The 18,108-nt window shown below is 47.0% G+C and overlaps 1 protein-coding gene across 1 annotated transcript in view; it reads right to left on the bottom strand.

Moving 5' to 3' along the window:
• The window catches only part of rassf5 (Ras association domain family member 5), a 49,993-nt gene extending 33,417 nt beyond the window's left edge, over positions 1 to 16,576 (bottom strand). Inside the window, exon 1 of the mRNA XM_015342791.2 lies at positions 15,553 to 16,576. Within this exon, the coding sequence (XP_015198277.2) occupies positions 15,553 to 16,426 (874 nt within the window). The 5' untranslated portion in view covers positions 16,427 to 16,576. The remainder of the gene's footprint in view (positions 1 to 15,552) is intronic.
• Between the last annotated feature and the right edge of the window lie 1,532 nt (positions 16,577 to 18,108).

Genomic DNA, 18,108 nt, shown 5'->3' with positions numbered 1-18,108 from the left:
GCTCTCACAATCCCAGGCCATTATTCATTTTAAACTTTCTGTCCCAGGAGCCCAACATTCTTAACTTAATAACCTGGAAAGCACAGACGCTTGCCCCAGCTAGGCCTATACCCATACATTCTGACATTCTGTCCATAATTATACACTGAGGAATATTTGGATTGCTGGGTTTAAAATGCAGCAGCGCTGTCCCTTTGAGTGAGTTAAGTTTTTCCAGATCCCTGAATAGATCTTAAGATGTGAAGCTGTATTCCAGACACAGGGAACATATTCCTTCCAGATTGACCATTGCTGTGGTTCAAAGGCATCGGGTATGGATTTTAATACAAGATTCTTTTCTACCACTCAATAATTCAAGTTACTTTAGATGTATTTTCTTATTCCACTTGGAAAAGAGCTAAAGCAGATTCCCTGGGATCCTTTGGGAAACATCTGGGTGGGATGTTTCCCTTTGTGTGTAAGGCTGATCGACCTCCTGACTATAATATTAAATAACTGTGATTGTTCTCCCACTAACTTGTTCTGTGAGGATAACTCTCAAATTTCAAGCTTTTGGTTGTAGCAAATGTGTTCTGGCACAAATCCTGACTCTTAAAGGAACCTTTTCTGCAAAAGCACTTGTGATAAGCATGCTGGCTGTGTCTTTCTGTCAGAGCCTGAGCCTGTCAGTAAAGACTCATTAATTAACTGGTAAGTTTAGAGGAGCCTGATTTCAGAGGAGCGAGAGTCCTGCATGTCTCTAGACAACACACTTCCAAAAATAGGGAGATTTTGAAAATACACGTGGAAGTTCCTCTTGTCACAATATTTCAGCAGTAAGAAGGCAGGGGCATTTCCACATTAAATAAGAAATTGATAAACAATTCTTTGAAACAGAGGGAAGTGTGCAACCTCTGGAATTCATGGGGAGTTTTCTGGGTGACCAAACTAACTCCTGCTTTCTCTCGGCTCACGGCCTTCCCTCCCACTGATAAAAGCATTTTCCAGTTTATTCAGGCTTTTCCACAGTATCAGCATTTTATTGTGCTTCGTTTCAATTCCTTAAAACCTACCCGATAATAGCGGCACTGTGACAGCAGCCCGTTCAGTGACGCCCTCTCCTCTCACTTCTCACACTTGGACAACGGCTCTGTGTTCCCACGCAGACACGCCCTGCAGGACAGGGAGGTCTCCACCTCGCGCCAGGGGACAGACCTCGGGCACACCTCAAGGTCACCTGTTTGACTTAACAAGCCGGACGCTCGCAAACACCCCATCCTGAGCACATTAAATCTGCTCCAAGAATGATTTATTGGCAATCTTGCACTGAAGCTGAGTGGTTTGCATTTATACGTCCTCATTTTTCACACCACTGTTAAATGCAACCACGTTCTGCGACAGCAGGCGCAAGAAACTTCACCCAGTTAAATCTGCACACGGGCTCTGCAGTTCCACCGAGTTTTCCATGCATTCTGAGTTGGTTCTTTTTCTGCTGTTCGTATTTGGTGCCGAGTTGAACCTCTCTTTTTGCTTTGTGATGATTTAAACTTTACCCTGCTTCTACCTCTACCTCTATGAATTGGCTACATTACTCTGCTCTCCTCCCCCACTGATAGCTGATGTGTGGTGAGTCCCCATTACCTGTAAAGCGCTTTGAGTGGAGTGTCCAGAAAAGCGCTATATAAGTGTAAGCAATTATAATAATAATAATAATTATTATTATTATTATTACCATGGTGTAGCGTACCATACCGCATTCAAGATGCAGAGCCTTCACACAGCGAAGACCTTGCTGGAATTGGAATAGCCCGGCTTTGAAGCAGGACACTAAAAACATGTGCTGAGAGGCATCAAGAGGTGTTCCCTGGTAAACAACAACACCTTCTACTTCAGGTTTTCGTAAATGACCCTTCATTCATAAGGTCATTTAATAAGGTTTATTAAGGTTTATGATTTGGATCTTCAACACGTTTAACTGCTTAATCCCTGGCCTCCCTCAAGCGTACGGACTCTAGGAACCCCCGCTACGTGACTCGTGAAGTTGTGGTTTCTGACCGCAGCCCTGAGGTGGGGGCCACACTTGGACACATGGTGGCCATTAAGATAATTGATGCGTTGAGGGGCATTATGGACTAATTGAGGCTATCAGACGGGAATTTGCCTGTGATTAAAAACGCAGAGATTAACACAGCTGCACAACGTCCACAGGAGCAGGGCTTTGGCATGCACTGTCTTCAGGAAGCCATAACTGGCCTTGGGGGCTGGGTCTGCCGGCATGCTGTCGGCCCTCCAGGCAGGTTTAAAAGTCACTTCCAGGACCCGTTCGCTACTCTTCAGGTAAACCAGTGTGCACTGAAATCAGAACCATTCCCGTAAACACTCACCAAAACAATACAGTATATCACTAAAACAGTGAAATACACAAACACGCCCATTAAATTACAGGCACGTTTACATCCGATGGAAGGACAGAAGCTGTCTCACCCTAAATGGCCAGTGTGTCAGTAGTCGGTAACTGTTACTGTTTTTTTATTTCCTCATATTAAAATAAAAGGTATCAATTCAGCAGCTAGGTGAAGTCTTCTATGTAATTTATTTAAAAGCCACGGTCTCTTGATGAGTTTACAGCGCAGAGAGGGCTGAAGAAGAGGCCGAGGTGTTTTTGTCCCACCTGTCATCACCATGGTTTCGACTTGATCCCCTGGTGATTCAGTTTGCCTGGCAGCCTCGCAGCCCTCCTTTCACTTTCCCTCACAGACCTTCCACTGTTCCTCCTGGATCGCCAACACAGTCCAGAGAGCCTCGCCACAGCGGATGGAAAATGCCCTCAGCCAGCCAACAACAACAGGCCCTTTCACGGGATCCCAATCTGGCCACCATCCGACGCACTTCAAAAACCTGGACTCTGAAAAGCTGGAGAGGCTTGTGCTTTTGCCGAGCAGCGCAGGGAACAACCAGGGGCAACACCTTCCTCCGTTGTCTCCGGGTCCCGAATCTGAAGAGGTGAAACCGCGGAGTCTTCTGTCTGCTGACATTCTGACCCCATGAGCTGCAGCCTTCTACATGACAGACGGCCAAAGAGAAAAGGCTTTCTTTCCTGAAACCATAACAATCTGGACCCATAATTCCACTTATTATCTGAAGCACATACATGTTTGTTTTTTTTATTACGTTACATAACCCATAACCCAGGCAGTATACTTTTAATGACCCTTATGCCTCTGCTTAAATGTTTAAAGGAAATTCTGCAAGGGAACATTTTTCTTTTCTCTCAGTTGCCACCCTGAGTTTGGAGCAGATTTTTTCTACAGGGGCTCCTCGATAGACTACTGTCAGGCTTTTTTCCTAGTGCTGGCAGGAAGCTTAGGGCTGAACATCTTCCCAGAGGGTTCAAATAAAAACAACTCATCATTCGGATCCACTGACAATGTGCAAAACCAAAATTCCTACTTCCTACTACTAACACTAATAACAATAAAACAGCACCCTTGACAACACTTGAGGTAATGACGTTATCGTCAGCTTCGCATGGCAAAGTGAGTGTCAAAGTAACATGTCACTACTTCCACCTCATTAATTAAAAGAATCATGGGGCACAGCAGGCGCTACCTCAGCAGACGGGTAAAAAGAGAGGGCACAGTATGGCACTATTCATACTCCTCTGCGTTTTCTCATGCAAATCATAGGGTGGAGGGGGCAGAGTGGGCAGAGGGGTTGAATTTGTGCCCCAGGAAACACCCAGTAAGCAATCTCGTGAAACAGATAGGCCGAAACCTCCACAGCTCTTACATCCTGCACAGGCTTCAGCTGCACGGCTACAATTCTGCAGCCACAGAACGCTGTGCCTACTGTTGATTGTATTTTTCAGATTTAAATCCTTTGATAGAAATTTAAGGCCTACTGTAGTCTTCCCTCTATCACTCTCCATGGCTCCTCTGTTTATTGAAGTGAAGTCTGTGTTACACTCATGTTGGAATCGCACCCACAGGCAGGACGTCGTACCAGTCTCAGATCCAGAGAGCCACATTTTTATTCATCAGAAAATCTAATGGAAGACTGTCTCGCTCCATTGTGTTTTCCACAAAGCAGAGCAGAACTGCTGACTACAACACTTCTATTTATTTCCATTTTTGCTGACATTCCTCCGTTCCCATTTTTCACCCCTTTCTGATGCTGCACAACATCATGCATGCTGGTACTTTCCATTTGCTGTATTTCTCACAGAAAGAACATCAAAGCCAGTAGTAATGAAGTCCTAATCAAACTTGAAGTTTCCTTATTTATCCCAACTATAGTAATCAAGAAGATTAACAGGTGAACAGCCCACGACCAAAGTGGTTTGTTCAAAATAAGGCTCTTCTCCACTCGAGCTGGACCATATGCATGCAAATGACTTTGCTGGAGCCCCTGGTTTTGAACTGGCTGGACTGTGCAACACTGCTTTCATTCAGTCTGGAAGAAGGGGAATTATTCCTGGCATGATCTTTAAAAGAGCTCAGTCTGTCTCCGTTTCACCATTTCATAATCTTCTGCTGAAGTGATTATCACTGCTGGAAGTTCACTGCTCATGCTTTCCTATTCCAGCTCCAGGGGATGAAGGGAGGAGCTCATGAAAGGTGAAAATGTCTCAACATTATCCAAAAAGGCACAATAAAAGAGTGAAACTTTTAAACATCTCATTTAGAATGACACCTCAGCCCTGACGCAGTGAAGAATCTACTGATAGCAAAATTCCAAGTCACATTTGCACTGCTGAGATCAGATGAGGACATGTGACCCTGGAGCTGTGGATAAACTTCCATCATCAAACACAAGATCATTAACTTCTGTCTGACATTATCGGACACTTCCCAGCTGACGATGAAGCATGGTAAGAGATATGAAGCTCAATATCCTATAAAATTCAATACAGACTGAAAGCACTGCACCAGGGTTTGCCAGCTAGAGTCAGTGGGATCCAGAATCCTGTATGTATGTATCCACCCATTTCCTAACCACTTCATCCAATTCAGGGTCATGAGGGAGCTGGAGCCTATCCCAGCAAGCAACAGGCGAAAGGCCAGATACACCCTGGACAGGATGCCTTTTCATTACAGGCCACACACACTCACACCAGGGCCAATTAACCCAGAAACCAATTAACCAATTAACTTACCAGCATGTCATTGGACTGTGGGAGGAGACAAGTGCACCTGGAGAAAACCCACTTGAACACAGGGAGACCACTCCACGCAGAGAGAGCCCCATGTTCAGAATTGAACCCAGGGCCCCAGTGTAGTGAAACAGCCATTATAACCAAAGCGCCATCGTGCTGCCTATAGGCTTTCTAGAACTCTCTAAATCCTGTCAACCTCGATGTACCCCTTCTCCCAGGCGGAACACTTTCTGTAACACAGAGGCACAAAAATCCCTAAATCGGTATGTGGAGCCCACGAGCTCAAGCTGAAAACCCACGTGGTAAAGAGATGATTGTTTAACAGATGTTTGAGTTAAACTTTCTGAATCTCCAAAAAATGTTTTAAAAAAACCCAACACAAACACTAAACAAACAAGACATGAGATTCTGTTTTGCTCAAGCTTGTGTGAAGAGTTCTGCACTTTGCCTTTAAAGAAAAGCCAGAGCTGGAGAATTTAGAGGTCTTGTGCTAATGGCTGCAAGTTCAATTCATGGACCTTGAATAAACTGTCAAGTGACTGTGAAGCACAGCTCCTCTCTGGAAATTCAGACACAGCGTCCAGGAACACAGTGCAGTTGCATTGAGCTGGGATCTGACAACTGCATCTCGATGACGGAATGTTGTGATCTTATTTTTTGCTAATCAAAATATACCAGCAATCATACCAATCAAGATTTTAATTTAAAACTTACTACAGTATAATTCTCCATCTTCACAAAGTATAGGCACATAACGGATATCGGCTGTTCGCCACAGATGCCAGTCCATGCACCCTCAGAAGGTCACTTATTGGTAATAATGATCATTAATAATTCCTTACATTTATATAGAGCTTTTTCGGACACTCCACTCAATGCTCTTTACAGGTAATGGGGACGTCCCTCCACCAATGTGCAGCCCCACCTGGATGATGCGATTTTAGCCCAAGTGTGCCAGTACATTCACCACACACCAGCTGTCAGTGGGGAGGAGAACAGAGAGATGAAGCCAATTCATAGATGGGGATTATTAGGAGACCATGACTGATAAAAGACAAGGATAAATTTGGCCAGGACGCCGGGGTAACACCCCTACTCTTTTTGAAAAACGTCCTGGGATTTTTAATGACCACAGAGGACATTTATCCAAAGGGCAGTGCCTTTTTACATAGAGTATATACATCTTTCACTCCAGTACAGAGTATTTTACAGTATATTATTTAAAGTACAGAGGTGGCGGCAGCCTGCACCCTGTCCTGGAAGACAGAAAGCCATTACCCCAACCGGCAGAACTCCGGGAAGAGGGAGGAACCTGGAGCAGCCAGAATGATCCCATTTGGACACTGGGAGAGCATGCAAACTCTACACAGACATCTCCTTCTAGAATCTAACCCAGGATCCAAGAGCTGTAAGGCCTCATCTGTTTTTGTTTACCAAGTCCTTCTTTTGCTATAAATTATTTTTAGCACTTGCAACACTTGATAGGAGAGCTGGACAGGAAATAGAAGATCCAAAACCCAAAGGAGCAGCATGGTCAGCCAGGGAAATGAGCTCAGACCAGGAGCCCTTTGCCCTTCCTGAGGCAGATAGCGTGGGTCTCTATGTCCAGCCCTTGAGTGATTTCCAGTTACTGGCAAGGTGAGGCCTACTGGGATCTCAAGAGCCCAGCCCTGAGTCCCCAGTGTGGTCCTAGCTGGAGCTATGGAAGGAGCATCCAGCAGGATAAGTGGTGTTGCTGTGTATCGAAGGTAATCTTAAGAGGGCAACAATGTGCCAATTGAAGACAAGATTACTGGCCCTCCCTAAGCCTGTTAAAAATCTGTTTTACTTATGAGATTACTTTACTTAAGGCTGGAGAACCTCAGAGCAATGCCACCCTGTACCCACATCCAACTCTCATATACTAAATAAAGAACTGGGTGAACGGAAGTTCTCAATTGTTGGAAAAACCTAACAGTGTAACAGTGCTATATACTAAAGCACATCTGTATGTGACACTGAAGACTCTCCAAAGCCTGACTGCCATCATACATCTTTCAGTCCGCATATAAATGTAGCACATACAGCTGGTAAACTGACAGACAAGCATTAAAAATGCAGAAACTGTGACACGTCTACATTTTAAAAATCAGAATGGATACACTGCAAACCAGCAGCTCTAATCAAAGCTGTGGGGCTCTTTTCAGAGAGGATTTTACAGGCTGACTCGTTTCTTTCTGTTTCTAGCAGAAGCGGGTTACAAATCAATGGACTGCCCACAACTCCCGCACCCCCACCTCTGACCCCCCTATTCATCCCCAGGCTTGAAAGGAAATCAACAAAAGACAGACAGAGAGAGGCTGGAGCTGAATGCGAGAAGGCTGCTTTCTGAATACCTGAATCAACAGCACTCAGTCCTATTGCAGTGCTCTCTTGGCTGTAATCAATCCCTCCGGTGACAAGATCAATGTGAAATGCCCCCTCGCTCTGTGAATACACACCTTCCCACCTATTCTAGCCCCCCTCCGCAGGTCTACGGCCACCCCTCGCCCCTGTATCCACAAGCAGAAAGGCAAGACCAGTGTCCTCCCGGCCCCTACCTGAGAGAAACAGAGAGCTGGTGCTGCTGGATCTCCTGATGAGCCTCAGGCCCTCCGACCAGGACCTGGATTTGGGCAAGCGCCGGAACAACTTGCTGATCCTCTTCGAGACTTTCCCGAAGCAGGCGGTGGTGCTAACCTCTGCCTGCCTCTCCGGCGTCATCCTTGCAGCACAGAAGATCAATAGCCTTGCCTCCGCTATCTGCATCCTGTGAATGCCATGCCTGCACAGCGCTACGCTCCCGCACAGCAGAGTAGCACTGTGGTGTGGTATGTTTGCATAAGAAGCTCCTCTGCATCCACCATCATGAGCTCGCTAGCTAGCCCCTGCGTGCTTTTCTCTCCTGGCTTGTTTTCCTCTCTCTCCCCCCTTCTACCTCTCCCTCTCTAGCTCATCCTCTCTCCCGGCTCCCCTGTTTTTTTCAGGCACCTTATTCAAACAGACCAATGCATCGCATCGCCCACACATGCTCTTCTGTGCAGCACGGTTTCATTGACTCCTTAAAGGCACAGCGACGGAGATGTGAAAACCGTCCTCTCTCCCCTCCATCACTTAATGAGGAACGGGACACACCGCACCGCATCCTTCTCTTTCGGTAGATTCTGGGCCACCTTCCACACTCCGCTAATGAGCTGGAGTCGCCGCGGCTGGCGGCGAGCTGGAGCCGCTGGAGGACTGCAGTGTGGGTGAGGGCTGAGGCGAGGAGGCTAGGAGCTGCAGACGTGCCCGTACTGACTACATTCCTCTGCACATGCACACACCAGAAACGACTCCTCTGCAGAGAACGCCAAGAGCAACAGCAACGATTTAAACCGCTACAATTAAAATATAGAACCCCCCCTTTCAACAGCAGCACGTTTTAGCCTATATGTATTTTTGGGGATTTTATTATTTGCGTAGCCTTTCAAAAGCTGACCAGCCTTACATGTGAACACGTGACCTGTTCCCTCTAAAATCATTTTAAACCTCACTGCAGAGTTCACTGGTTTCCCCGATCTCAGATATTTTTCGCAGTGAATATCACTCCCTTTGGGTCACATGCGTTTCATTGCCCTGAGGCTGACTTGAACCTCGTGGGAGAAGAGGAAAATGTGTTTATTTTTCTTTTAAGATTTTGCACTGCGCTAACATCTGTTGATTTAACACTGCCTCTTCAGCGTGTCTTTGCGACAGCCAGTCAGCCCGGACAGGAGAATCTCTCTCTCCGGCTCTCCTGTTTGTAATCCCATTGACTGTCCTTCTGTGCTGACTGACCTCTCTAGTCTACCCTACCGAAACAGTCCTCCGCACAGGGGAGAAAACGCACCTGACACAGAGCTTGACACTTCTAGTTTTGGAAGAAGGTGCCGTCTGGTGTCCAGGGAGGCACTTCCACTGTCAGGATGTCTCCAGATAATCTATTTGGCAAGAGCTACTGCCTTTGTGTGGACATTTTCTCAAATTCTATCCCCGCAGTGATTGTGGGTGCCCCATCACAGGGTAGGAGCTGAGCTTCAGATAGTGAAAGTAAACTTCTCAGGACTTCCAGCTCTTCTGGGACACACCCAGGCCTGCCAGCTGTCTTGGGCCTCTGCCTTGCACGGCCCAGAGCTCGGTTTTGCACGAAAGCCGCTTTGTAAAGCAAAAATATTTGTCAATAAAAGAAAACAAAAGCTGTAACGTTTTCCAGTCTCGATGAAGCTCGTTCTCTTTTTCCTCACGGCAGAGAGACCCGGGGCATCTCTCTCATAAGGCTTGTTCTCTTTTTTTTTTCCATTTCCTGGATGGCTTTTCACAGATCAGTGTCAGTCGAATGCAAGCCTTTTTTGACTTGAAATGTCACATAAGTTAAAATTGACCTTACAGGCTGAAAGAGGTTCAGGACCCATGACAGGAACAATGTGAAGGTCTTGCTATTACTGAAAAACCTGTGATGCGATTTGTCATATTTTCCTGGCAGAAAATGTAGAAATGGAACTAATTCCCTGTTAGCAATATGGAGACGTACGCCTGCTTGCTTTTCCTCCACAGACAGCTGTACTCTGTCATGTGAGGTCCCTCAGGGCAGTGTTGTAATTTTTGTTCAAATCCCACCGGTGATCACCTCCCTCTCTGTCCAGGTCCTGAACCAGCAGGAAGCTGGTAGCCTCAGCTCTGCGAAAGAGCAGCCGAGATGATTGTTTTTCATGTCCTTGTACTTCCTCCGCGCTGATCTAAAGGTTAATTCATAAAATAAGAAGCTGTCTGGGTTTCCAGCCTCTTTAGATTTAGGTGGTGTTAACCATCTGGAACTTTTAATTAAGATGCTGAACTGAGACATAGTCTAATTCTGCCACAAGGCTCAGCAGGAAGACAGCAATGTTCTGTTGTTCACAGCATTATAAATCCTCTATACTGAGGATTATCATTTAAAACCTGGACTAGAGAAATAATAATCTGTCTGTCTGCATTTACTGTAACATTATAAGCAGATCTCAGACTACAGAAGATAAATGTTTTCTGCTGTTCAGTTTTTTAAATGCAAGTTTCATCTCTGTTGTGTGCTGACACTGAGACCATGGAAACTCATCCATTTTGAGCTCAGCATTATAGTCAGACCCCAAAGGCCTGTTACTACAAAAAGAGACAAGAAAGCAACACACAGCATTGAAGACAACATCTGAAGTAAGTAAAATGACTTCTTCCAAAAATTACTTTTAGATCCTACACACTGCTGCCTTGACTTTTAGCCCCAAATGCCACATCTGTAAGAACAGAAAATGTTAAAATATAAAAAGAAATTCTGTATCCCAGAGCAAAATAAGTTAACTGAATTTTGTAACACTGTACATAAAAACAAGCAGAATTCTTGGTGACAGACGTAACCTCAGTTCTATTTTAAAGCAGGCATATTACTGAGCAAATGACTTACAATGAGTCTATGGCACACAGACAAATGGCAAAGCACAAATCCTAAATAATTATTTAAATATATATTGCATTTGCATAACAGTAGATAAAAGGTGCTCTGGATTGAGACAGTAAGGAAGATAATGAGGGCTATGAAGAGAGCACCTACATACATTTCAAGTGAGACATCCCAGTCTCCCTCATCGTGGAGAGCATGTGTTGTTAAAATGCACTGGGGATCACTGCCCTTTCTTGCCTGTGTTACACTGAACAAGATTCCCCACATCATTCACTTCTCAAAAAAAGAGGAAAAGAATAATTCTGAAATGCTGGTAATCAGCCTGAAATAGAACATCATAAAACAAAAGTATAGTTTTAGAATTTGTTTTGTTTTGTTTTCTTTTACCAGAAAAAGAGGCTCACTTTCAAGTCACAGGGGGCAGTGTTTACTGTACTACACAACCACAAACATCAAAGCCCTTCATTGCCAATGCATAATTGCAGGCTACAAGTTAGATACAGATTTGATGCATTTCAGCTGTGTGGATGAATGCAAACCACAAAGCACTGGCTTCTGCGATGGCAGAAGAAAGGACACAGACTTTCAGTATTAAACCCGGTACACAGCATCAGAGCTACCCAAACAAAATCAGACATTCGCTGCTACATCAATACAACTTCAAGGATGACTTTAAATGGGGTTTAAATGTATTCTCTCCCTTCTAGAGTTAATATGCATTCTCCCCACTGGAAAATTCAGATTGGCATGATTCAGATGAAATTTGGAATCGCTATGCAAAACAATTAAACAAATGAACTAACTGCAGCCCGGTATGTAAATATATGCCATGTGCCTTGAAGTTATTGCTTACTTCAAACAAGCATCATCACTGATGAGAACATCATCGAATCCAATCAGTCTAGCCACAGCAAAATGGCAATAGCGCTTCTGTTGCAGTAATAAGAACACCAACCACCTATACTTCATAGAGAGCATTTCCTGGAACATCATTTCAGAGTGCTGAGCAGTGGCAAACCAGTGTCTTATTCCCTTAGACTGTGTAAGATGAACAAGGGCTCACCCTGGCAGGTCTCTGCTGTTCTATCGATTTTCCCATATTATTACACAAAACGCAATGTGTTTCCACTGAGCTACAGTATACTAACGTATTAACGATAGTAATTTATTTAGGAATTTTCACCTCAGAAATGGGAGGTGAGTACTATGGCCTTGGGGAAATAAGTCCTCATCTGAAACCAGACTCTGGTAAATTTGCTCGAGGAAGCTGAGCCTGTGGGATAAGCTGTGTATATCTGTGGGATTAATGAAGACTGAGCAGAGAGGAACACAGAGGGCTCCTTAGAAGCTGTCTTGTACAGTAAACTTGAACCCAAGCAGAAGGGACTTGAGAAGGGGGTTGGGCTGCCCTGCTCAGAAATGGCAGGTTGGGGTCCAAACCCGATTCAGCCCGGCTACAGGGCCTGCCGTCCCCCGCAGCGCAAGGCTGTTTGCTCGTCTCCGAAGAGCCCCGGCAGTAAAACGTCCATCTTGGAATCTCTGGAGAGCTCCTCGGAGTGAGACAAACGACCTTTCCACTGCGGACACTTTCGCACTGCTGACTCTTTCTGCTGCTCAGCAGAGAAGCAAGGCCACGCCGGTCGGAGCCGCTGTACTGAGCTGACAGACTGCTGGCACCGACGACCCCGAAACATCTCCCAAAAGACGAATGAAAGAACTACAGTAATGACATTTAAGATCCTGCAGTTGACTCTCGTCTTAAGAGGTGCAAGGAGAAAAATGAAATGGCAAAGACAGATACAGGCGTACCTATTCACTGATTATTAAACCAGTGACAAAAAGTCTAATTACAAACACTAGACATGAAAGTTTCTAATCCCTAGAGAAACCTTGTGTGTGGAATGGGCAGGTTATAAAAACAGCACATTTATTATGTACTCTGTACAGTTTATATTCCTGGCTTTTTGCCTGTGCACTCATTACTGTAGAAACTAGAAACACAAAGTTCATGTCTTCTGATAATAAAGCATTATAAACTTTGCACAAACCCAGTCACTGTAATCCAGCCTGGTAGTTTTTCTGGTCATTATCTGGCTTGTGTGAGGAGCTGGTCTTCACTCTTTATTGAATATGTACATGAACTTAGCTCACATTCATCCACCATCAAAAACCCACTTATTGCTGGTAAGCCTTGCAGCAAACTGTAGTGTAGTGACTACACACAGACCCCAATTAACCTGACCAGCATGCCTTTAGGGGTTGGGAGAAAACCGGAGCACATGGAGAAAACCCATGTGGACACAGGGAAACCATGCAAACTCCACACAGAGGGTGCCCCAGGACTGTAAACTGTGAAGCAGCAGTGCTGACTGCCACACCACCATGCCCCTACAACCGGGCAGACAGAAAACCCAGAAATCTATCCATCACAGAACTGTATTTCGACTAGTACGCTAAACTAAAAGTGAGATCAGTTTTGGAAACCCTAAAACTTGACTGCTCTGGAATGTGTCCTCTTCCAGGTGTACACAGGCTGCTGTGGAGGCCGAGTCTCTTTTCCTCTCCTCGTGAGCTGCGCCGGCCCTCGTGGGCGCCTCGCTCGGCGCTGCTCGTAATAAGCAGGGTCACTACTCTGGCTGCTGGGAACAGCGGCAGGTTGCGCAACTCCCCGAGGAACGTGACCAGCACAAGCACGAGGAGAGGAAAACTCCCCGACGCCAGCCCTGCCTTTCTCTTTCCGTTTCGCTATGAGGGGATCTTTCACCGCACGAGTCATTCTGGCTCTTCCTTGCCATTGGGATGACGCCAGCGTGCCGAGAACTGGAGGGAACCACAAAGCGATGGGGTGGAGGACCACACCGCTGCGCTGGGCACCTGGGTCTTCCACCTGTTTAACACGCTCAGACCCGGGATCCGCTTGTAGATCTCCTCTTAACACTGACACCCTCTGCCGGGTCCACCCCCAGCAACCTGTTGCGGACAGAAAGGATGCAGTTCACGGACACGCTTTGATTTGATCCAGTCTTACTTCCCGAGTGCTGTGCGTCTGAGTGAGTGAGTGAGTGAGTGAGTGAGTGAGTGAGTGAGTGAGTGAGTGAGTGAGTGAGTGAGTGAGTGAGTGAGTGAGTGAGTGAGTGAGTTCCGAGTGCTGTGCGTCTGTGAGCCGATGCTGTGAGTGCTATTCAATCAAAAGACTCGTATTCGTTTAAAACGGGGCAGATGAGAAACCCGATGATTAACTGCGCTATTATTCTCACATCACAGATCCCTTCAAAGAAATGAGGGATTTTATACCACGAAACACTTGGCTGAAACTACAAGCAATGCAGAAGGTGAAGCAGTTGACCACAGCATTTCTTTTCATCTGATTTGTGCACTGCTTCGTCCAACAGGGGACCTTCATTAGATCAGTACCAGGTCAGTGAGACAAGGACAGGGGTCTTGGAGGGGTTTTTGGACACAAATACAGCGTAAGGGTGATGGCGAATGTTTCTGCTCTACTTCCACAGTGGCCTACACAACGCCAGGCACGTGTGGGCCCCTTCTCGCCCGGCCCCTGACCCACAAACCTCCTTCTCCTCCACAGGCGGGATTCCGAGAGGGCCAGCAGCCCTGGGAACCGCCGTGGGGACGGGAAAGAGTCGTCTCTCGGCTCACAACAACGCTCCAAGTGTTGTTTGTTAGTGACAGAAGCCGGCACTTCGCTGCCACCCCTGGTCCTGCTCACTATTGTGCCAGAAACGCGCCCACCGACCCCCAGCCGTGCTTAATTTCCACAGGGGCGAGTGGGGAACGCTGTCAGCTCATTAAAAAACTAATTAAAGATGGGATTGTTGTCCCTACAAAGACCGCATGTCACAGACAGTCCGAGACTGTTCCATCTTCACACGTGTCCCGAACATCTCCTGCACCCACTGGAGTTCTGTCCGGATAAACCGGGGCCTGTGTCTGTGTTTGTGGGGGATGTAGCTGGTTCTAAATCAGGTCAGACCTTTATCATCACGTCATGTGTGCAAAACTCGACTCATCCTGACAGGAGTGCTGGTGACACTCACACACTGAGCCAGGACAGAGCAGCCAAGCTGGTGTCCTAATGCTCACCATGGGGTCCTTCTCCCTCTGATCCCACCGAGGCTCTGCTTCCACAGGTGAAACAGCAGGGAGACTCTCCCATTTGGGCAGTTTTCCCTGTGGTGTGACCAGGGCCAGGCTCAAACCCGGTCAATATCGTTTTGCCATGCCTCCACAGTGATTTCACTGGGCTTTACCACACGCCGGTCTGTGTTTACTGCAGTAAGCAACCTGCCCGGGACCATTTACACCTGAATCCTGAATCTAGCGTATCGTTCCTAAAGCGATAGCCTGTCCCTGCGTACAGTACAGACATTAAACAATACTTACTGCTCCTTACAGAACCGAGAGGACTCTGATCGCCCACCTCCCTGACAGAAGAGCCTTTTATTGTACATTATTGTACATTACTGACGGCCAGAAGATAACTACCAACAGCGCCCAGTTCAAGCTCTGGGGCTTGAAGGGAAAATAAAATCATTTTAAACAGCGATGTCGTGTATATCATTTATAATACAGAAAACCCGATAGGCTGTCTCTTTCACACAGCAGACAAAGACAGCACGTTCTACAAAAAAAAAAACGTACTTTTACACCGAACAAAAACGAAACGATCGCTTCTGGTAAAGACACGCGTCTTAGTGTCGCTATTAAACCTCCCCAGTAGTTTTTTATTTCTTCTCCGTTTTTATAATACCGTGAAAGCACACTACAGTATCGTGCTCTTTTTTAATTTCGGTCAACACACTCTGACGGGCTAGCACCTTGGCTTCTGCACGGCCGGAGCACAGGGATCGCCCGGTACCTGTCGCGCACCGCTGCCGGGCGGAGGGCACTGGGCACACAAAGACCTGTTCAGTGCGAGTGTCCGAGCACTTACTTTTGCACTTCAGGGCCTCTGCGCGGACCTGGCGATTGCACGCGTCGCACCAGTCTCTCGCCACCTTGCCCGGGGTGAAGACGTGCCCCTCTCCCTTCTCCTCTTTCACCCTCGGGTCCTGCTGGCGGAAGATGGACCAAGCCTCTTTCCTCGGCGGGTCCTGCCGCAGCATCTTCACCACCCCGGACCGGCACTGGGTCAGGACGGGCATCTTATGGCCGGCGCCGGGTCCCCCGAACCCGGTCCCGTCGCCCCAGGCGCTGAGGTCGATGTTCTGGTGTAGGGTGACCTGCGACGACCGCCTGCTGACAGGTCGGTGGAAGCCGACGTGCCCGTTAGCCGGGGAGCTGTTGGTCCTGAAAGCCTTGACTTCTTTCAGGGACTTCTTCCTGCCGCTTCCATGGTGAGAGCAAGCCGCCGAACTGCTCGTCCCGGCATCGCTTCTGTCAGGGCTGCCTGGCGGCTTCACGTCCTCCCCCTCCGCCCTGGGGATGCTGTTTTTCCGCTTCGCCGGGAGCGAAAAAGGCTCCCTCCCCTCCCCACTTCTGCAGCAGGTCGAGAGGTCATTCATCCCGGTAGTATCGACATTGTCCACCCTGCACGGCTGCAGCGCCGGGCTCACAACCCCGCCGCCTCTGCTGCTGTAGCCGTCCTCCGGCGCGGCGCTGTTTCCCTGAGGATGTAACGGAGCTGGAGATGCCGCCGCCGCCGCCAGTCCCTGCTCCGCCGGCGCGCTCTTCTTCGCCTTCATCTCGCCCGAAGACTTCCTCAGGAGCTTCTTCCTCTCGCCGCTGGAGAGCTGCTGGAGAAAGCGCTGCTGTTCCGTGTCGAGGTGGAGCTGAGCCGGGTGCCGTCCCAGAGCCACGGACGCCATTGCCGTTCGCTGCTTCCCTCCTGCGGCTCGGACTCCGAAGACGACAACCCTCTGATCTGGCTGTAGTGTAAATTAAATCGGAGCGGCAGCTGAGCGCAGCAGTGACGCACGCCTGCGGGGCGACTGGCTGTGGAAATGCCAGCGGCCGCAGAGATGCACTGTCTTAAAGAGAACGAAGTGCTTCCCTCTTTTTTGGGGGGGGGGGAATCCGTTAGGGGAATTTTGTTTTCGTTTACAGTCTGAAGAGCTAATTACATCGTTACACCAGATATATAGCATCGGGCTCTTGCTTTTATTTTACTTATGAATTATCGCGTATATTCCTAATATATACTGTATATAATATATATTTTCAAAGTGGAGTATTATTGAACAAAATCTTTACATTTAGCAATATTTTAAAGCCGAATGAGTTCACTCGCCCTCATTGAGCATCATTATAAAGGAGACAAGTTATTCCAATGGGCGGGCTGGACACAAAATCAAACTATAAAATAGCGAAACTGCTGTCTTCACGTTTCCAAAAGCACTTGCTAACCTGACATCTAAGACCTAAAAATGACGCCCGTTTGTTTTTAAGGGGAGCGAGTTTCAAAACGATGAAAGAACCGCGGCATGTTTAAAAAGAAGATATCACTCTGAATATCATGATTAGTCATTTTTGTCAAGGAAAAGTCCTGGCACTTAAATACTCTGTTTGTAAAGGTCACGAACGTTTTTTTTACACTACAATCAGACAATAAACCCAAGTGCCGCGTTCAGTCACCTCTCTCCCACACACGGTCCAGCACCCACAATGTTTTGTCACGGCTTGAGCCCGCGGAGTTCCGGGTAATCGACTTGCTTTGAGCAACAGTAACCTAGATTGTATAAACACAGCCCCTTTAGAATAAGAAAAGGTAGACAATGGAAGTTTTGAGAAGTTTGTGTTGCAGGAGTCAGTGGGGTTCTGTAAATTCTAGGGAAATACCCGAACACAGCCGCTGGCTGTTGGTGTAAAAACAGATCCGAACATTAACGGAACATTAAACGGAGAAAGAATAGCTGTCAAACTGCCCTGCAGCTGGGGAAGTTTTGCGGCTGTCCTTACACGTGATTACAATTTTAATAACACGGAGAACGAAGTTTTTTCTTGGATTCAGACACCGAACCGCCCCCTTACTCCCGAAAACACCAGAATCAAGTGAACGATTTATTAAATAAAAAAATTCTTCTAAATGAAGAAAGCGATCAAGGTGGCTTGTTTTCAGCAATATGTTGCGGACTTCTGATTGCGCTGTTACTGGTGTAACGTTTTTTTGCTCTCGGTTGGCGTTCGCGTTTTTAATCCGACTTTTTTATCATATACTGTAGTTCGTGTCATTATTTTTGAAAGACAGTTATTAGATATCATCATAACACTCGGGAATTGTTTACAACCGCCCAAAGGGAAACTCCGCAGATAAAATGAAAGTCCGCGACCGGGTGCAGGGGCTCAGGTCTGAGGTCTTCACCACAGGAGTCCCCGAGAGACACCGAAAATCCCCGCTGGCCCGAGGCGCCCTGCTTCTCTCTGCGTAACACCCGAGGGAGGAGAAAAGGCTTCAAGACTACAAAGTGACTGGCCAGACCTTATCACCGAATTGCGATCGCACGCACTGTTTTCTTATGATTATTTTCTTTTTTTTTAAGATGCGACTTTT

The sequence above is a fragment of the Lepisosteus oculatus genome, chromosome 5 (assembly GCF_040954835.1).
Source record: "Lepisosteus oculatus isolate fLepOcu1 chromosome 5, fLepOcu1.hap2, whole genome shotgun sequence".
In the NCBI taxonomy this organism is placed as follows: Eukaryota; Metazoa; Chordata; class Actinopteri; order Semionotiformes; family Lepisosteidae; genus Lepisosteus; species Lepisosteus oculatus.
Note: the sequence above shows the minus strand (reverse complement) of the source record. Positions and strands in the feature narration are given on the sequence as shown.